The sequence below is a fragment of the Diadema antillarum genome, unplaced genomic scaffold, assembly GCF_040938485.1.
Source record: "Diadema antillarum isolate AM-2024a unplaced genomic scaffold, OU_Dant_1.0 scf00000210, whole genome shotgun sequence".
NCBI classification, from domain to species: domain Eukaryota; kingdom Metazoa; phylum Echinodermata; class Echinoidea; order Diadematoida; family Diadematidae; genus Diadema; species Diadema antillarum.
The window spans coordinates 643,621-666,569 of record NW_027271099.1 but is presented as its reverse complement, the minus strand read 5'-3'; the positions used below and the strand labels follow the sequence as shown (position 1 = coordinate 666,569).

The 22,949-nt window shown below is 36.5% G+C and overlaps 1 protein-coding gene across 1 annotated transcript; it reads right to left on the bottom strand.

Annotated features, from left to right (window-relative positions):
• Positions 1-4,744: 4,744 nt before the first annotated feature.
• LOC139724251 (alkaline phosphatase-like) lies at positions 4,745-22,394 on the bottom strand. The gene is made up of 9 exons (XM_071635394.1): positions 22,319-22,394; positions 13,962-14,182; positions 12,149-12,323; positions 11,006-11,175; positions 10,181-10,382; positions 7,221-7,361; positions 6,627-6,818; positions 5,922-6,059; positions 4,745-4,932 (listed from the first exon to the last, which is right to left on the bottom strand). The coding sequence occupies exons 1-9, from the start codon at positions 22,392-22,394 to the stop codon at positions 4,745-4,747; spliced, it is 1,503 nt and encodes a 500-aa protein (XP_071491495.1).
• Between the last annotated feature and the right edge of the window lie 555 nt (positions 22,395-22,949).

The window sequence follows — 22,949 nt, the reverse complement described above, 5'->3', positions numbered from 1 at the left end:
AATGTGGGTCCCACACTTTATCAGAATTGCTCTGTATTGGATATCTCAGCCATTTCAAAACCAATTTTCATCAACATTGTATTCCTCATGGAATTACATGCTCTTTCATATTTCATAAGAGGTCTCTCATTATCTCGCCAAAACGTGTTAGAAACCTGAAATTAGGTCTCAACCAAAACTAAATAAATATGATCCCTTTAAGTACTCATATCTCATGCGTAATGCTATACCTATCTATACTGCATCGTCGGATCGCAGTCAATAACAGACAAGCAGTTGACACTAGGCGTTTTCACATCAGCCCGATGTTTCGAAATAGCGCGCTATTTTCTGACTTGGGAAATTGGAAAATATCTCGAGCTTGGATTTTTATCGGGCTGATGTGAAAACGCCTACTGGCTGAACACGCCCAAGACAACACACATACATTAAAGAGCAATCATGTTTACAGAAGTATCCGAGTTACCGATGAGAGCATGCCATGGTGTTTGTGTTTGTAAATGTGCGTCCTTGTGTGCATATAGGTGTTACAAAAAACATTTCCCACTTTTGATTCTTTATAGTTCAAAAACTATCTATCAGATAAAACTGTCATTGATATCAGCAATAGCTGAATAGTGTACAGTTTTGTTGGAGGTAATTTGAAAATGAAAGCATGATTCAGTTTCGTTAAATTCAACATTAATTTTTTCAGTTAGGTTTCAGATTTTGCTCTATTTTCAACCATCTGTACAAAACTTCAACTTTGCACAGCGGGTTATTGATTGTTGTGTATAGGAGTGTGTTGCTGATACCTAGACAATGGTCCTGGACGATGGCCAGGAATGGAATGCTCTATTACATATTCATGAGGAATTCCACTTTCACAGTTAGTCTTTTATTCATTCTGAAATGCGGTGTATGCAAGCATATGGAAACATGTGCTCACTTTTTTCATGTGCATGCATTTCACCCTGTATCATGAATTCAGACTAGCAGTGCTAAGGGCAGTCCACATAAATAATTGATAAAGCATCCATGTGCCTTCCAGCAGTGCTCTGAACAGGTGGTAGCCATGTCCATTGTTCATGGTTATTGTAAGCACACACTCACATACACATCATTGGTTCCTGTGTAAAGTTGAAGTTTTGTACAGAGGGTTAAAATTTGCTCAAAATCTGGAACCTAACATTGAAATAAATCACTGATTTCATGAAACTAATATAGGCTTTCATATTCAAATTACCTCCAACTAAATTGTACACTATTCAGCTATTACTCATATCAATGGCAGTTTTATCTGATATATAGTTTTTGAACTATTAAGGATCAAAAGTAGGTACTTTTTTTTGTAACACGTAGTATGTGTGTATTACTCTGTCTTTTTATCTATCTCTTAGGCAAATTGTCTTTTTTTGGCAATTTGATTGTTTTTTATATTTTTTTAAATGAGGGGACTGCATACTACAAGCTCTGCTTTTTAGCAGTCCTCTCCATTTCTAGCGTTTTTGTTAATTAATTAATTTTTGCTAATTGTCTCTGTGGGCTTTCGCCCTTGGTGTATGCATCAACAAATTTTTGGTTTCTCTCTCTCTCTCTCTTCCTCTTTTCCCTATTTTTGTTTCTTTTTTTTCACACTTTTGCTTTCTTTTTTTTTCTCTATTCCCCGCTTCCCCAGTTTCCCGCACTCTTTGTAGTTGTAAGTTTTCACCCCATTTCCCCCCTTTCCCTCAGAGGTATCCACATGTTACAAGCTTAGCCTTTTGAGTGTGTACCTCCACTTTTTTTTTCTCCTCAGTGTGTATATAGAGTGTATGTATCTTTATTTTACTGATCATGTAGACAAGAATATGTTGTTAATCCTGTCTGGTTATATATATTTACAACGATTCGCATGTCAAGTTCATGATATTGTTTCTTATACATTTTGTTGAAGAAAGAAAGTGAAAATAAAGTTTGAATTAAAGTTTGAAAGTTTGATATGACATTTATTTGCATCTCTGTTGATAATTTACTTGTGTCTTTATTACATGTTATTATGTTCATCGCATTGTTGTACTGATTTCCTGACATCTGTATATACGAACATTTCATTGTATTCCTAATTATTTGTTTGTTGGAAATGAAATAAATCAACTTGAACTTGAATGGTAATGCCTGGATTTTTACACATCCGTCATCTCCACAGATTTTGCCAACAGGTAAAAAACCTGGTGCTCCGCAAATTTACCTCGAATAACTAAAATCGGCACCAGAGCCACTTCTGTTTTTTCCCCTTCATTTTAATTTAGCTAATCGTAAGCACGTATTAAGTAAAATAACATGCACATCGTATTATCAACTGTTAGAAGACATTTTGCACATCAGAATTTATCTTGCATAAGAGGATTTTTGCTGTATCAAACCTCTTTGAAAAGGAATTCCCCTTTACCTTAGCTACATAAGAAATTCTGTGAGACATTCCCGCCGAAAAAACAAAACAAAAAACGTTTAACATCCCATTCACAATAAGAAGTAAACAATTATGAGTGTTTTTTTTCATTCATTTATTTGTAGTCTCTTTTGATTTACCATTTCATAAAGAAATCATAATGACATATATTTACCGGTTTTGGTTTTTAGACAGTTCATTCTGTCACGCTGCAGTAGATATTCATGAATTTGTAACAAGTAGACCACTTTAATCATTTTACAGAGAAGAAGAGTCTTACAAAAACACCAGGAGCAACATTTTCTACGAACTTTTTTTTTTGTGTGTATGTAAATATGATACGAAGTCACTACCAACAAAACGTAAAATATACGACCAAGGCAGGTGTGTGTTCACCACTGACTTTGTATATAAAACTGAATAATGATGTAAAATGTAGTAATTCAATTATAGAGGATTTGAAATGAAAAGATATATACTTGGGAAAACAGGGTGAGAAAAAATACACGTATGCCTGGTCAAATAAATGAAAAAAATGGATTGCCATGTATGGCTACCCCGTGCACTTTAAGCATTTCTATAGGTCTGATATATTTGTTCAAATTTGTAAGAATGATGCAAAAAAAAAATGCAATACAAGCTTGCAAATGGGGAAGTTCTTTATTTCTGAATAACAAATATTCATATAAGTCGTGAAAATCACTTTTGCGAGCGATTTATAAAATCTTAAAGAGACCGAACACTTTTTGAAGTGAATCATAATACTGCGTTTAAAGGCTGAAGGTGAAAATTGCCGTAATTTTATGCCACATGATTAGAAAAAAAAAAAACCCAGAGAGACAGAGCATGTCTACGCAAACCAATGGATTAAACTACATGCTCAAGCATAAATTAATCGTATGTTGATGCCAATAGATCTTACGCTGCATTGTGATTTTTATGATGATGTTTGTTATTACAATCTATTTCTCTTTGCTTGTTTGTTTGTTTGTTTGTTTATTTGTTTGTTTGTTTGTTTGTTTTTGTTGTTATTATTGTTCCTTTGTCACCAGTGGGTTCTTATTTTCTGGGAGAAAGCTGCTGAATTGTATAAGCTAGGTTATCGCACCTTAACTTACTTCCGTACATTTTTCATGGTACGTCGAACATATCTAGACTGAATATTTCAATTATCAAACAAATCTACCACAAAAAAGAATGCAAATAATGTTCAGAGTACTAGATTTGATGAAAGTTATGTTGACTTGACAAAATCGAAAATAATTCACCTGATGGCCTAGCTCTTTCATTTACAGTATATTTGAAGAGTGAAAGCTCGTACAAGTGGTTGTTGAAAAAGTATAGAAGAAGGAAATAAGGAGATAAGCGACAAATTGTTCCTATAGTCGTTAGGTAACAGGAAACAACGTCCACAATCCACCATACTATTTACATCATCCTAGTCAGTCGTCGATTCCGGCTTATATGTTTCAAATCCGTAATTTGGCAGTCTGTTGATCAATAACCAAATGTCATTTTCGTTAGAGGAACGACGCAGTAAAATCAAATAATTTCATAAACGGTTTAAGGCGCCCCCTATTGATGCCATCCACTGAAAGTTGTCGGCGGGAAAGTCGTCTTTGATTCAGTAATGACGTAATTCTGTTTCAATACCGAAATATTCAGACTAAACAAAAGAAAGAAACAGAGCAAAGTCGAAAATAGAAATAAAAAAGAAGTATTAGCAAGTTTTCATTAACTCCCAATTATGATTGTGATTATTAAGAGCATTTTAATGAAAGGTCAACGACATAATGAATCTTGTGCTATTCTGTTGTTGTTGCTGCTGCTTCTGCTGCTGCTGCTGGTTTTTTTTTTTTTCATAATATGGACATTATGCAGTTGGCATCACAAATGAGAGTTCAAAATGGCTGATAACGCCAAATTTAGATCATGAAAACCGGACCATGCTATATTATGAGTTATCCTCAAAGTACACTCCGTAAATTTTATAATATTCTCGACATCTTGTATTTTTGCATGTTACATGTTGCATCATTTGTGACATTGATATTTTGTACTAAAAGTCTATATCATATTTTTGGAACCTACATCCTACAAGCTTTGCTTTTTAGTGGGTTCCCCATATTACACTTTATACGTCCTCCTACATATGTGCAATTTTGTTTCAAACTGACCGTTGTGTTAAAAACATTTCTTTCTTTTTTTTCTTAAATCAAATGGAATATAAAACTTGCATGAAATGTGGAATATGGAACATGAATAATAAAAAAGTGTCGTGTCGAGATCCAAATAAGCATTGCTGCTTGTTGCAGCCCAGCCCATGGCATAGGCTTAGCAAGCACTGCTCGATCCGTTGTCCAGGCAAGCCGCGTAGCGCACAACGTGCGCCAAGTAATTCTGCTCATGCACGCCCATGAAGAGGTGGGACCAGGGGCCCTGAGCGTACACCGGTACGTCCACTCCGCCGTGAGTCTGGGCGGCCAGAGGTATGACGGCGTCTTGAACCCAGTCGCGTGATTCTGGAGTATTGGTTATAATTGGGATAGTACATAGAACAAATAATTCACTTTATTTTTGTCTGACAAATGGATGATATTAACATTGCAGAAAATAAAATAGAAAATAATCAGATGCAACTTGATCTGATGGAGTTGATTAAATTGACCTTTGACCGCCTTTGTACTGTGATAGTCTTTTCGTACCTTTTCTCATTAACATTTCTCATCCTCAAATACCATGTCAACAGAAAACTGGTGTTGATGAATATTTAAGCGCGCGAAAATTTCACACGAATTCGATAGGCATCTTAATAGGGGATACACTTTAAAGTTTGAACACAAAGTCAGAACCTTCAACGATGTATGTGTGTCGATCCAGTATAGCAATACTACCACATAAAGCCTTTTGCTGTATTTTCGAAGAATTTACTAGACAATAGTAAGTGTACGTATGTTTGTTCGGTTTTTCTTTTTTTCCCTAGGTGATATGGGTACCATAAAAGACGGGAAATGCTATCAGACCTGCTCTTGAATCAGGTGATATTACTCTTTATGACAACAGGAAGACTTTTCAAGGTAGGCCTATGATCTTAATTCTTTTTCTTCCGCTGCATCTTGCTTTTTGCAGGCGTGAATGTGCATCTTTACTTCAATATTCCATCTAATGTAAATCGACACTCTGACTGTTTAGCACTGAGAATCAAGTTTACAATTTTCTGTTATTCCAATCTTATGTTTGCATATATGCATAGAATAACACCTCCTTGTTTTCATTTCATATTGTGATGAAAAAATGTTGGATATTTGAATCAATCATTTATCTGTTTCAACTGTCAGATTCAAATAACACTGTGCTCAGCTAGTTCGTTCAATTGGCTTTGTATTACATTCATGAATGAAAAAGAAGTTCAGAAAAAAAATCAATCAATCAATCAATCAATCAATCAAAATTCTTGAAGAGAATACAGGTGTACTGTATATATGCTAGTGAAATCTTGAACTTATTGCACCTGTATCCACGCCGCTGTAGTCTCGCCTCACGTAGCCATCCTTCCACGCATTCTTTACCGCCTCTCCACCAGGTCCGTTCAGGTACGTCAGGGTCGTGTAAGGAACCCTGTCCGTTGACTCTGGGTTGTCGACCACGCCTAGCAACGGAATGTACACGGAATGAGCAACGCGAGACTGAGAGGTAACGTGCATGCGGTATGAATGAGATCGGGCAAGTGATGATTACTGTTTTTCCAAACATTTGATCCTACATATTATTTTCTTATGTTATGTTATGTGCTTCCAAACATGTTTGATATAATATTGCTTTATGGCAATGTTGATGATAAAGGTATTACTATCTTAATTATCCTTATAATAATTATTACTATGCAGCTACAATTGCCGCCGTTATCTACAACATTGTTATTCGTTATATTTTTCGTTTTAACACCTCTATATCTTTACTCTGAATATATACATGTTATGGTGAACACAATGCATCACAGCTATTGCCTCTGTTTCTCTTACTAAAATCAGACGCTTATACTTTCCTTACAACCATTCCTTTGGGCTCCTGAATTAAAGATATTGCTTTCTAATCGTTGGTTTGCTCTCATAAATGGGCATTTGCAAATAATGCATCTTAGATGCCTATTATTGCAGGATTGTTCATTACTTATCGAGTTCTGTATAGATAATGCTGCTATAATGAGAATGCTTACCGAGAATCGGGTTGTTCTTGGTAGGATATCCCATAATTCCTAGCGTGTTGGCGTGGTCGGAAGTGACGACGATTAGCGTATCCTCGAAGCTAGTCATCTGCGTTGCCATGGTGACCGCATCAGCAAGCTCCAGCGTCTCCCCTAGAGCGTCGTAAGCCCGCCCCTCGTGGTGGCTGCTGTCAATCAAAGCACCTGTCGAAATATTGAACAGACGTTGTCTTTATCATCGAGTCAGTGGACTGAAACGAGACTGAAGAGCTTCGTATAACAGTGATTTGATGATTTGTAAGATAGATAACAAGGATTAAAGTGATGACGACATGATAACTGTATTGGTGTATCAAGGTGCATGATCCTTCATGTGCACATTAACTTATGATTAATCAATTAGATTTCAATTCAAATGAAATTTCATTTCCAATAACACTTGTTTGTTGTAAATACAGATTCAAAGAAAACAAAACGTAAAATGTGTTACAACAAAAATATGCATATATCATGGAACTATTTATTCAACTAGGAGGGTGAGTTCTTATTTGAAAATATGACAATGTCAAAGAAATATAAACGTATAAAATTTATGCAGCTGCTCACTCTCGACGACAAGAAAGAACCCATCGCTGTCCTTCTGCAAAATGCCGATTGCTTTTTCTGTCATCTCGGCCAGTGACGGTTCGCCCGCTCCGTCGGACTGTCGGTCCGAGGCGTACCGCATGCTGCCCGGTTCGAACAGACCTGGATATCATGAATCAGTTTGATTGTGACATCAGAAAATGATAAATGGAGGTAGATAATATATATAAAAAAGGTATAGATTTTGCCTTACAAAGCACTATCACATGTATATGCTAGAGATGCATACCGTTCAACACAAGTAAAAAAAAAAACGGCAAGGAAGTGAGGGCCTATTGCAAATCGCACTTACTCAGGTGAAGTGTATAACGAATTCTGTTCAAAATATTATGAAAGACTATGAACAACCAAATCTCAGCTTTTGCTTGGATGATCTGAGATGAATTAGAAGAAAAACGTTGTGACTTCTTTCTCACTATGATGACTGTTTACATATTACACTAATAGCCTCGACTCTACAGGTTTAAAGCCGTGTCTATGTCAAAAAATTGTGATTTGTATTTTTTCTTTCAAAAGAAAGTGTTCAGGTGGCGCCATAGAGTTGGAAATCTGCGCGCGTGATGACAAGTCACGGAGTGTGTCGTCCTGCCAGTGTAGTGGGTTGTTGTGGTGTGCGTGCGTGCGGGGGAGTATGACATGAGCAGCTATGCCCATCGTAAAGTACAGTGTATGCTTATATACAGTAAATTGTATTAGTATTGGTAATTGTTATAAAATGTGAATTATATCATTCGTTTCATTTTTTTTTATATCTTATCTCAGTCACGTCCAAACTCAAGACAATCGATGACGTGTGCTGAAGCGATATTGCATTTGGGATCGGGTTACCATGGCTACGTGAGTGTCAATAGAAAAATGCGCATGGGATCAAAAGATAGCTACATTTCCGATGCAACAAGTATAAAGGCTGTATATAAAAAATAAAAAAAACACGATGTACTACACATGCCACAGTTTGTTATCAGATTGGATTACTCATTCCCGTATAATGATATAGCTAAACTGAAGCGGCTTCCATGTCAGAGCAGTTTTAATAGTTTTAGAACTCTGGTCTCCACTAACATAAATTTCAAGAAACTTTGCTTTGACTGCCCATTTGGCCCAGATAGGTCTCATCGTAAAAAAAAACAGAAAGGACTTTTGAAGTGCTTGCCTGCCTCCTCCTTTACATCGACTACAAAGGAAATGTTGTTTTTGTATTGTTCGGTTCAAATAATGGGGACAAGGTTCACTTATTGAGTGTGGTGTATTATCGTTTTCACAATTACACCCAGAGTCAATACTATCATGACAATTACTATCTTTGAAAGCCATCGTGGTACTATGCCAACCAAGAGCTAAAGTCGATCATAATTCTTTATTTGTTTTGCCAACAAACAATGAGCGAAGTCATGTCTGCGTTGAGGATAAATGGGACTTCGCCCAATATCAGCACTTTAGCCTCAGCTCAAGACTCCCAACTATTTAACAGAATCATTGCGCTATGTATACTGCGGCACTCCCCTTCAAAGTATCTGATTGCACAAAGTTACACTATCATGTGACAGCCACCTAATTACGGGAGTTTGTGACTCCAAAACACTGACAAAGACTCAAAACAATACAAGGAGAACAAAAGAGTTTTCCATGGTGCGCTGTTGTCATCTTGTTATACCTTCTACGTCATAGTCCTGCAAGAGGGCGGCACAAACTTTTCAGAACTTCCAGAACGAAGAACTTTTTCTCTCCCTCTCTCCTGCTTCCCACCCCCCCCCCCCCCGTACTGTATACTTTCTCTATCTATGTCCTTTTCATCAACTATACTCTGAGAAAAATATGTTCAATTTTGCATCCATACGTGTGTCACATTGGGAGCGCCTTTACGGGTGCAAATTTGCACCTTTCGGACCAGCATCACAATTGGAGCAGCTTTCCAATCTGAAAGGGGCAAAGTTGCACCCGTAAACGTGTTTCTAGTGTGACACTGGTAAAGATGTAACGTTGAACTTTTTTTTTCTCGGAGTGTAATTCTCAAATTTATATTTGTATCATATAAAATCAGTTTCTCGTCTTTTTACTCAACTAACCACCTTCTTCCTAATTACTCAGCAGCTGGTTTTGAAGTGGCACTCTATGCTAACATTAATATCAAGAAACTAGTAAAGCCTTAGAAGGATCTTTAATTTCATTACAAGCGATGGATTAAACAAAAGTTATAGGATAATGAATTTGTGGAATTACATACCTCAATGTGTTTTTTGCGAAATAAAGACGTTTGTCAAAAACCATTAATACATTATCATGAGATGACGAAGTGATGATGTCATTATCCCTCCTTTTTGTCAGTGCACCTATTTTTCCTAAATTTCCCTAAATATAATAGATTAGATTAGAAAATTTATCTTGCGCATTAAAACATTCAGGGAATGTAATCTAATACCTTGTTACTTACATAAATCAACAACAGAGAAGTTTGGGCCAACGACAGTGTCCTCATCTTAATTGAACATGTAATTGCTTACAAGATCAAAGCTTATGAAGATTATGAAAAACTTTCAAATTTCTGAACCTTCTTACATCAATTGGCTGTGTCCGATTTCAAATTGCAAAAGTTCACAATTCTCTTTGTTGTGCTTGCAATGCAGAGTCAAGTTTGTCTAAGCGGTCATCCTTCTACATTGGCCATCTGTCTATAACGGCCTCGGGTGGCCGCTATAGACATGTTTGACTATATTGTCAATCTGCATATGACAGATTAGACTCCAAGACACAAGACAAGGATGATGATGATGATGATGATGAGGAGGAGGAGGAGGAGGAGGAGGAGGAGAAGGAGGAAGAGGTGGAGTAGGAGGAGGAGGAGGAGGAGGAGAAGGAGAAGGAGGCGTAGTAGGAGGAGCATGGGTAGGGGTAGGAGGAGGAGACGTAGAAGAGGGGCTTACCAAGGAGGAAATCGGTGGAAGAGGGCTCGACTGCTTGGAAGCTGTCGTAATCCCACACATATCGACTATTGGTGGCGCCCTTCATGTCCTGCCATTGGCTAATCAGATCAGCTCGGTCCTCCCTCCGGCCCATGACGTCGTAATATTCAGGATCCTCCAAGGACGTGGGCAGAAAATCTTGCCTGCCTCCGCCCAGAATCACCTGCAAAATTAACCATTTAGGAAGTGAAGATTCTGTACATAATGAATTAGGGTTCCCTAGAGGATACAGCAACATTGCTCTCATTTAAAATAGTTAACTGCATGTTAATTTTTGTTTATAACTATATTATTATCATTAGAAGTTATGTTTATTTCAAAGCCTATTGAGACTTTACCAAGAGAATGGTGTGTCAGAGAAGTAATTCTGACATTGTTTTGTTTTGTTGACCTTCGACCTCTTTCAAATTATATAGTTATTTATTCCATATGAAAAAGAAAAATCAAAGCTTAAAAGACTGACAGGCGTTATCGGGCTGTTCAGTCAGTAATGGGTTAAATGGGAAATGAAGTGGAGGAGCTGCAAGTGCATGTAGAATACAAGTCCCTCTACGAGAACGACGTCTTCAAAAAATAATGTAGAATTAAGGTTTTAAAAACAAGCATTCGTGAGTTAAAGGCACACTTTAGTCTGAAAATCTCCTGCTGGGAGCAGTACCCCTCCCTCCTCCTCGCTGTGTATGATAGTGGGTATGGTTAATAGTTTTGTATGCTTTTAGTCTGTCTTTCAGACAATCATTCAGTTAAAGGGGGCATGAACATTTGAGTCAAGATTTTCTGATTTACGTTGATGTCGGCATTATTCTGGATGAGTTGAAGGGCGATGTCTTCGCAGTCGTCCTGCGTTCGCGGAATGTCGGCGTCACATTGCCAGTTCCTATCGGGTGAGTGAGCGTAGAGGGCGGCAGTCGTTGCACCAGTTACGCTGTCTGTTGTGACGAAACCGGTAGCTTTTCCTTCGATTGAAATAAGGTGACCACACGATGCACTTTGATCAAGAGTTAAGTCAGCAATATCACGAACACACACAGAAAATGTTTACATTTGATGACAGCATTAGATTAGAGTTCAAACCACGTCATTGTGGAAAAACGCAAACCGTGCACATTTACATAATAATCCACAAATGACACGTAGGCCTACACTGTATGATAATTTATGTTTTTGCTTGTATTTTGCACGTTTGTGTATTCATAATGGTCAATGTTGTATCATTACTACTGTTCCTTTTCTTATATGTGCAATTACTACTAAAAATAAGCATTCATTATCATTTCATTACCTCTTATTATCTGTATGACCGTAAAAAATCATAGTTATCATCATAACACTGCTTCTCCTCAGAGCTGAATGAGGGCTTCAATTCAATTCAATTCAATTCAATTCAGATTTTATTTCATTTTTCGAAAAGAACATAGACATTTCACTTTCCTTGGTAACAGAGATTAAGGTTACTTAAGAAAAACAAAGTAAACTGAGAAAAATATAATTGTGGAACCTTGTAGTAATAATACGCTGTCACGCGAACTGAAGTGATAAAGACGAAATAACAATACGCAAACTTAGAAAAATGGAGGGACCCACTAAAAAGACAAAGCTTGTAGAATGTGGGCCCCTCCGCTACAGAATGTCAAATAGAAAAATAAGCTGATGCACAAAAGAAAAAAAAGTCTGGGGAAAAAGTCTAAAAAAATATGTCTGGAAGCCCACTAAGAAGAGAGAGTAAATAGGCAGACACACATACACACGCGACTAAACATTGAACATTGTTAAACGAGAATGGGACAACGAAACAAATAAAGGGAGACGAAGAGACAAGACAGAATGAGACAAGACTAACTTGACAGGAAGACAATACAACGGACAGAAAGGCATAACAGATCCAGCGATCCTCGACAGACGTATATCTAAAAAAGTATATCTGCTTACCTTGGTTTCGCGCCATATAAAGGTTGGACAACACCTCGCTGCCGGCGGTCGTCTGACAGGAGCCGCGGTCGGCGTTGTCGTCGAGACCGACCACGCCGTTCTTGGTCTTCACGCCGGCAAAGATGGCGGTGGCAGTGCTGGCCGAGTCGGCAGCTTGCTGATCGGTCGAGTATGTCTGCAGGGCAATGAACACGAAATGTAGTGATGATAATGATTCATATTTATAGAACACATAATATCATCACTAATTCGATATTGCGCTTGACATAAACTATACAATCATTCATGGCTTAACAGGTAGGTTTTCAGAGGATTCATGAAAAAAAATCAAGGAAAGATTAAATTCATAATAATTATTGTATGGGGATAATGAATTCCAAACAGTGAGATGATGATGTGAAGGATCGGTTACCATTATGATTGTGTGTTTACAAAATAGACTGACAAATGGTGTTGTGATGACTGATGATGATGATGATGATGATGATGATGATGATCACCATCATCATCATCATCATCATCATCATCATTATCATCATCATCTCGCTGATCATCGAAGCGTTTGTGTTGGAATGCGTCGATGAAAACGTTCTGCTGTGTAAAAAGGGGAGAGGTTGTTTTGAGTTTAATAGACATAGTGAGTATATACACCTCTTGTTGTCTATCTTTGCTTCTCTGTTATTCGATCTGTCTAGTATTTTGTGGTGTGGACTGTTAATCTCTCGTATGCACAAGTGAAGATGTTAATCAAATCTGTCTTACGATATTTTCAGTGTAGCAAAAAAAAAAAGCTGCTGAAAACTGCTTATCCAATAGTGGTGAGTAAAATGGAGTCAAAAGAGGCCTGAGCTTTCGATCCTAATAGAATGTGAAGGGTTGGAGGTCATGGGCAAGGAGCCCAACAGGTATAAAGGGAGGGGGATTAAAGCAGGAGGGTGGACAGACAAAAGGCTAGAGGAGGGTCAGTGATGATTCCGGTCGAGGACCATGGGAGGGGGGGGGGGGGGGACCTGTGAAGAATAAGGATGAATAGAGAGGCAACTTTATTCTACTATCCCAGTATGACTTTTTACCTGATGGCACAATGATTATTATCATACAATTGTACTTTGTAATAATTTATATTATTTGCATATGTAAAAATGTATGAAATGAAATGAGTTCACCATCCTCTTATCATGTGTATGTATTACATGTATTTGTAGATTTAGATAGGCATAATTATTTAAATAATAATTATGGTTGTTTGATATTTATATCATGTACGTCTTCGAATCAACTTTATTGTTCTATCCCTATCAGTGCCTTTATGCCTTTTCACCTGCTTGTACAAGTGATTATTGTTAAAGTTTGTAATGATTTCGAATCATTTGAATATGTAGATTTACATGAAATGAAGTGAAAAAATGAAATAAAGTCTTTCTTCTCTTACCATGTGTATGTACTGCATGTATATGCAGGTGTAGATGCTCTCGATTATTCATATAATATGGCTGTATGTTACCTCGTGTATGTATTTGTGTCGAATTCATTCTACTATCCCTATATACCTTTGCACCTGTCTGTACTTAAAATAATGACTACTGTTATACTTTGTATTTTTCATCATTTGGATATGTAAATTCAAACGAAATGAAATTAAGTTAAATTAAATTAAATTGATTTAAATAAAATGAAATCAAATAAAATTAGATTAAATCATATTCAATCAAATCAAATCAAATTAAATGAATCTCCCTCCTCTTACCACCGTCTGCCTCCTCTTTTCTTTTTCTCATCTTCCTTAAATCCTCCTCCAGCGCCTCATCATTACCTTGGTCAGGCCGCTGTGGCTGAACTTGTCCCACGGAAGCATATTCCCCTCCCCGTCGCCACCGTCGAGCTGCCCCTGTCGAATCCTTGCCGCCACCAGGGTGGACACGTCCAGACCGTCGCCGATGAACACGATCACGTTCTTGGCCTGGTTCGTGTTGGGCTGGATGTCGAGAGCCTGGTCGATGCTCGCCCGAGCCTGAGCGTTCCAGAAGTCGGGCACTTTGATGGGAAGATTGGTGATGAGGTTTATTCTTGTATATAAGTACAGTAATGCATGTCTATACGATGTAAGTATGCTCTATAATCATCATTAGCATCATTATGCTCTAACGGTACGCATTTAGATTACATTTTGCATAATGATTTAATGTTATCGATATGTTGTTGGTTAGTTTTTTCTCTTAGTGTTCCATGTCTTACAATCTCCGCTTTTAAGTAGATCACTCTTGTACATCGCTTTACTTATTCTTTTTTACCATTGTAAAGTTTCCATTGTTTTCTCGTTATATATCATAATTATCCGTAATGTGTTATACCTTCTGGCCTATATTGCTTTCAAATTATTCAACGAAAATTGACAAATTTGTACTTTGCATTACAGTTTGTTTTAGTTGGATGTAAATGAAGCATATTCAAATTGAATAATGATTCAATTGAATTAAAATGAGGAGGTCAAAATCAACATCGTAACCAGGATTTAGTTAGTTGTTAGTTTGTTTGTATTATTGTTATCATTATTATTATTTTTTTTTGGGGGGGGGGGGAGGGTTCCCATGAATATGTATATCGCATGGTCCCTGATGGGCAATAATGAGTTCAGCAATGCATATTTTTGGCGGCACTCACTACAATGTTTACTAAATTATTTTGTTTCATTCCTTGTTGGATGAAAAAAAAAAATGAACTGAATTGAACTGTTTCAGCTGTGTACTAATAATAAAAAGTCATGGAAAATTTCCCTGAAACCTTGTAGTAAGCTAAGCTCACTGTCTATCTTAAAGTGAAGCATAACCTAGGTCCTACACTGTAAAAACATCGGTGTTAGATTTAACACCATGGGTGTTAAATTTAACACCGATCAAGTGTTAATAGAGGACCACAGCCACAGGTGTAGAAAATGCACTGTGATGGTGTTGAAAAGTGTTCACCTGACACTTCGTAGTGTTAATTTGACACTGTACCTGGTGATATTTTGACACTGTACTGGTGTTAATTAAAAAATGACACCACATGGTCTTGATTTGATATTTGTTGGTGTTAATATCAATGGTTTAACACCCGTCCAGCTTCAATAAGAGACCACACCAGCTGGTGTTACTGTGGTGTAAATTTATTTTCACATTTTTTCAAAAATCTAGTATTTTAATGTAAAATTCTTGATCGTTTTGTTTAAATTAAAAATCGACAAGAAGTGCAGTTACTAAGAAACTCTTCAAAAAACAGTTTTATATTTGGAAATGACACCCGGAGGTGTTAATTTAACACCATAAATGAGCACCGAAAATTTAACACCAGCTCGGTGTTCACTATTTAACACCGGACTTTTTGCAGTGTATGTGTTTGCTGTTGCTTTGTCAGGAAAACCTCGAAAAAGAAGACCTTGGTTGTAAAATATTTGACTATTATGGTTGCACACCAATGGTTATTATTGTGGTTGCACAAAAATTCCCCGGACCTATTTGGCATTGAAAATTACAATTTTATTCGTAATGACAGAAAGCGTGGCATAGGAGGTGGGGTTGCCATGTATGTTGATAATCAAATTGAATTTAAAATTCGAACTGATTTGCATATTCAGGGGGCAGAAAGTTTATTTATTGAAATTTTAAATGATAATGAGAAAAATATTATAGTTGGTTGGTATTATTTACCGTCCTCCACAAAATGACTTTCAGTCTTTTTTTGACAACTTCGACGAATGTGCTAATGAAATTCTTGGAGAGAGAAAATCTTTTTTTTTTATGGGAGATTACAATATAGATTTATTACAACCCACCCATTTCCATGACATGTTACTTTCCAACTCACTGCATCCCCACATTAATAAACCCACCAGAATAAACAACACCACCCATAGTAGAACATGAATAGATAATATATTGTCTAATGTTATTACTGAAACCTGCACGAACGGCACTCTTTATTCAGATATATCCGATCACCTACCGATCTTTATGATTTACGAAAAATCTGTAACAACCCCAATACGCCGCCAACCCAAACAATACTTGAAAATGCATAGAAACGAAACACCACAAAATATTGATTCATTGAATCAAGATCTATTCGAAGAACAATGGAATGACGTCTTTGAACTCCAAGATGTCAATTCTTCTTATGAAATGTTTTTTTTACAAAAACTATTAGATTATTATGATAAACATATTCCTTTAACTCCCAAAAGAAATGGAAGGAAAAAGAGCTCGGCAACCCTGGATTACCCAAGGTCTTATACATTCCATTCTTACTCGAAACCGTCTTTATAAAATATCTCTGAGAAAACCCATTCCTGAAAACGTGAAAAGGTATAAAACATATAGAAACAAATTAACTTCCTTAATTCGAGTTTCATGTAAATCATATATTTCAAATAAACTCGAATCTAACAAGGATGATAAAAGTGCTCTTTGGCGGAATGTTAATGAAATACTCAAAAAGAAACCTACGGAATGTCCTGATAGTATTACCCATAATGATAATGTCATTACCAATCCTCACCAAATTGCAAATATTTTAAACAATTTTTTTGTTAATGTTGGTCCTTCTTTAGCAGCATCTATTCCCATAAATGATATCAAAAATTATTAGGAATATTTACCTGAAAGTAATCAAAATTCTTTGTGTTTTACTCCAATTAATGAATCTGAAATTATTGATACTGTTCGATCTCTGAAATGTATTAAATCCTGTGGGCCTGATAATTTCAGGGTGAATTTGTTGAAAAAAATAATCTACCCCCTAGCAGCCCCTCTCACCCATTATATTCAATCTATCCCTACTTAACGACAAGTATCCAGACTCTTTTAAAATCGCCAAAGTTATCCCCATCTATAAAAGAGAAGATCCATCAATGATGAAAAATTATAGACCCATTTCATTGTTACCTGTACTGTCGAAAATTTTAGAAAAAATAGTTTACAAGCGTCTCTACTCGTTTATTGAAAATTAAATATTAAATGCGAATCAGTTTGGTTTTAGAAAAGGATTTTCTACCGATTATGCTATAATCAAACCTGTCGACAATATTATTGATGCGCTTACTAAAAAGGAGCACATAATTGGAGTTTTTATGGATCTTAGTAAGGCATTTGACACTATTGATCATGACATTTTACTTGAAAAATTACATAATTATGGCGTGAGAGGGATTACTTTGTCGTGGTTCAGAAGTTATCTAAGTCATCGCAAACAATATGTTGCATTTAAATCCAGTCACTCATTATATTCTAACGTGTCATGTGGTGTCCCTCAGGGATCTATCCTCGGGCCCCTACTTTTTTTGATTTACATTAATGACATTATCAATTCCTCTCCTCGTTTGAATTTCATCTTATTTGCTGACGACACTAACATTTTGTTACTCCCACAAGGACATTGCAACACTGGTTGATACACTAAATATGGAATTAAGCAACATCTCGAAATGGTTTAGAAGTAACAAGCTTTCATTGAATATTGATAAGACATGTTTTATACACTTTCATACTCTTCAATCCCAACCCACCCTTCCTAAAAGTATTTCTATTGATGATACAAACATTGCTGAGAAACATTCAGCCAAGTTTCTAGGAGTGACCTTAGATAGCAATCTAACTTGGAATACTCATGTCCAGAATATTACAACAGCAATATCTAAAGCAACTGGTGTTTTAAGGAGAATAAAGTATTTAATTAATGATCAAACTTTAATAATGTTATATAACACTTCATTCTTACCATATGTAATGTACTGCAATATTGTATGGGGCAACTGTAGCAAAACTAAATTGAACACAATTTTTATTCTCCAGAAAAAGGCTCTTCGTATATGCACACACTCAAATTTCTTGGCTCACACTGATCCCATATTTTATCGCCTAAAAACTCTCAAGGCCCATGATAAACATTTATACCTAACTGCCATATTTATGTACAAACACACTCGAAACTTATCACCATTTTTTCATAATGCCTTAGTAACCAATGACCATATTCACTCATACCCAACCCGTCGTTCCCATGATTTTCATTTAAGTAATCCAAAGCTTCTACTTGCTCAAAAGTCGATCAGACATCACGGTCCGGATACATGGAACACTCTTCCCGAGGAGTTGAAACAATGTGCCTCCTTGTTTTCATTCAAAGCAAACTTAAAGAAGCACATTTTATTACAGTATACTTCAAATACGAACTAGAAACAAATAATTTACATGATTAATGTTGGTCTCCCAATAGCAACATCGCATATCGTTCCCTCTTCCAGCAAACCAATTTTATTATTCTATAATCTAGCCTATCTGCCCTTGTGCACTTTCAAGCACTTGAATGCACGCACATTCACCACCATCACAAATCAGAGTTTATTTTCCCCTGCTATCTTCGCAGCAGAATTTGTATTGTATTGTATTGTTACGAATCTAATACGTTCCTAACTTTTCCTCGGGCCGGCCATCTTTTCAAGCTATGCTTACAATGGCGGCCCTCTGCATAATCGCTTCTTAATTATAATTGTTGTTGTAATCCCCGCGGCATAGACATGCATACTGTATATTATATCATTAATTTCCTTTTATATCGTTATTTATGCAAGTCAAACGACTCTGTTTTGAATTTACTTTGTATATTTCCCACATGTTCATGATTATGTGACTTATATAAATTGATTTGCTGATTGATTTATTGATTTGCAGAAAATAAAGTATCTATTAAACAAACAAAAACAATTACTGTAATGTTTATTGCTTCTTTAAAAAAAAAAACAACCAAGAGCTAAATTGTTTCAAAAACCATGTAGAGTGTCATCGTACAGTGTCATTGTGAAAGTGACGCGAAAAACAGAAAAAAAAATAGAAAAAGAATCCATCTAGAGAACAGTTTATAACAATACTGTTCAATACAATGGCTTGAGAAGAAAACGAGTAAAGTGGAGGGGAAGATTCTTTTTTTTTTTTCTTCTGTTGGGATATTATTTGATTTATCAAAATTTGGCAAACAACTTCCTATTCCACCACCACCACCACAAAAAAAATCAATAATAAAGACAAACATTTTTTTTTTTGTGTGTGTGTGTGTGTGTCAGAATAGAAATGAGTTTGCAATGACATTAATTTGTTATATGCAAATAATATCAGGAAGCAAACATACTGGGTATTTTTTTTTTTTGACTATGCAAGAGTTTATTTCTGAAAGCGGAAGAATGAGGTACTGGCGGAATTGTGTCATTCAACTTGGATTCTGGGTTGTGTTTGTTGTTTTTAATATACAGAAAACAGGAAGGAAGTATTTAGAATCATGATGCTGTGGATCCAAACAAACACAAATCATTGCTCAACTAGGAAGATTTCTTCGCTCAAATGGAGCCATAATTGTTAAAGTTAACGACCTTGAATCTAGAGAGAAGAGAGGCTGATGTAAATGTCTTTTTATCCCTTCTTCTTGCCACTGAAGGCCACCTTTTTCATTACTCAGGGGACTTTACCAACGCTACTTGTGACCTTCGGTACGGCTACATTGACAGTGACATTCAAAGATGAGGACGCACTACACATGCAGGAATATGACACAAGCATGACAAGGGGAAATTAGGATTTTCATGAAGCGTTTTCTCCGACAAAGTTGTCGGACAAATAATTATTTGCTCTCGGCCAATCAGATGCGAGGATTTCTGTAGCTTTTAATAGTTTTGTCAGGGGGAAAAATCTGACAAAACTCCTGGAGTGCACCAGGTATAGGTCCCAATACACATATGATATAGAAATGCATAACGGATTTTCTTTCTTAATTCTTCATACACATCAAACACCCGCGCTAACTGACTATCCGTTGGAAACGCTAGGATCCGTTAAAGACATAATTTACCATTAAAATTGTAGATGAAATTAAAACCAAGCATTAGTGCTTTAAAATAGTTCTAAACTGTGAGTTTGGGGTAGAAACAACCAGTGTAAAAATATGAATCCATATAATCGGTGTTGAATATTGTTAAATACACAAAATGTGAACAAGAGTATAATAAAAATGTTTCCAGACTTAACCGTCTACAGGTATGGTTTATTGAGAAAAATGCTGATATCTCCTTAAATATTAGGCTTTTATTGCGAAAATTTTATAATGGTAGGATGTTTTGTGTTACAACAGACCTACACATATGCATCAAATATGATATCTTTAACTTTTTTTAGATCACTGCTCCCAAAGGTAAACAGGACCAATTCGGTGTGGGTACTGTTTTTTATGGTAATTTCTAACTGTGGTCTTTAAGTAAGCCTATCCACAAAAGACAATGACAATGTATGCACCGACATAACAACACAACTGGCTCATTTCATAACTCATCAAAAGTGCTTTTATTCTTCTCTGGGAGGCCCCCCTCCCCCCCCCCCCCCCCCCAGTTACGGACACTAAAGCCCGAATTCACGAAGGTGGTACAAATGAAACCATGGTTTAAACCATGGACAAAAACCATGGAGCGCCAAGTGAAGCATGGAATAAGTCGTTACGAAATCAGTCATTTCGTCGATGAAATGATTATTTTGTAACGAAATGACAAAATTTTGTAACTAAATGAACATTTCGTCCACGATATGATAATTTCGTTAACGAAATGACCAATTTCGTAACGAAATATTCCGTGCGACACTTGGCGCTCCATGGTTTTTGTCCGTGGTTTAAACCATGGTTTCATTTGTACCACCTTCGTGAATTTGGGCCCATAAGTTACAGTGCTCTGAAGTTGGATTCATCTATCTATATAGCGTGGAGACTCTAATACGCATGCGTAATGACAGAGAAGGCTATTCTCATCACTGCCACAAACCAACTATGCGTACTATAATTTTCATTCTCCTTGTACATTCGTCCATGCGTAACAGAGCAGAACGTATTCAATGGATACTCAAACATTGGAATAGATTTTTCATTGTCGTGCTGGATGAACGGATGATTAAACCTCTTATCACTTTAGGGAAATATTTTTACCATAACCTTTCGACTAAAAAGGGGGTTTTGAAGGGTATATACCAATATCGTTTCCACCACAAGAGGTTTAATTCACACCAAAGTGTTTTCATTACAGAATTTCCTCTTGGCATGAATCGGCGTGCGGGGGGGGGGGGGGTTAGGTTACAGAATAAAAACTGTTAGGTATTGCATAAGTTAAATCTAGACTTCTGTAAGGTTCAAGGAAAACTACCAAAAAGGGACCAAAAAGAAGGGAAGCTCTGACGGGAATCTCCCTATATCAATTTCATTGTCATATTGCTAACCGGTGATCAGGGCTTATTGTAAGTCATCAAACGAGTATGCGAAGTGTTCATTGAAATTACGGTGGGTTTTGTTGTTGTTGTTGTTGTTGTTGTTGTTGTTGTTGTTGTTGTTGTTGTTGTTTTGTTATGGCTCCATGAACACATCATAATAATGATATAGTTTTGCACTTGAATGCTTGCTAAAAGATATATCGACCTCCATTACGTAGCAGCCACATCGCTTCATTGCTCCGATTGACACAGAAATGACACACAAAATCACAGAGAGATTACACATTACAACAGCTCATCTTCACAATCAACGAGGTTCTAGGTTCCATTCAATACAATTCGATTCAAGCTGTTCAGAATCTTCTGCACTGAATATATTATTACAAATGAAATGATAAACAGTCATTTTTTTTTTCAAACACAAAAAGGCATGCAATGTGTACATCTGAACATAACTGAAATTTACGTGTACAATGGACTGTTAACAGATTGAAGAAATGGAAAAAAAGTCGATAGGGAGCTACTCAAGACAGTGGAAAAACAGCTATCTGACTACATTGGTATGTATTGTTGGATTTGAATGCAGGAGGTTGTCATCAAATAAGCAAATAGCTTGAAGATACGATATTTAAATGTTTTTAGTATAATTTCTTTTTTACAACACGCTTCCTTGGATTTCTCGTATCCTTCGAATTAGACTTCCTCTGATAAGTCTACAAATTAAAAAATGAACAAGAAAAACGGATTTCGTTGTTAATGTTATTTAAAGAAAATGATCTATCTGGCGTTCTGACGATTTGCACGAATACATAGGGCCTACCTTTATATATACCTGAACATGGCGTTTAAAGGTCGTTTACGCTCGTCATGAGCTGCCCCTAGCCCCTCGAAAAATACTTACTTTGGCCACGTGCCACTGCCAAGATGCATGATATTTCAACGATCATCAAAATCTTCCAACACTGAAGAGACTTCATCGTCGATTACTAGCTCTTTTGAAAAAAAAAATGAATTAAATTCAACTTCAGAGCTGTTGTTGGACGGCGTTAAAACGCGTTGTTCTCCCCCAAACTGATCAGCGAGATTGCGAAGCCAATAGTCAAGCAATCAAATATCAGACCATTCCATGATAAGGTGACATATTGTGATCTATTAATTTCTAATTAGAGCTGCACTTTGGTCTTAGATTTGATTGTATTTGCTCCTTAAGAGTTGATCTCGTTGGAGGAAAACAAAGATATAGCAATTGCTGAATTATCATTTCATGATATCACGTTGACCTTGGAATGAAAGCTATGAGATATATAAGATTAGACATTGGTCAGGCTATCACAGAAGTAAATATTTACGAAGAATTAAAATATAATTTCTATCTGATTATCTTAATGTCAATAGCCACTCTCCCGACCCTCCTCCTCAATTGTTCATAACTGGTATGTCACACATCAAATAAAAACACAAACAAACAAACATACATACATACATACATACATACAAACAAAACAAACTGTGTGTCTGCAGTTGAAGAAAAT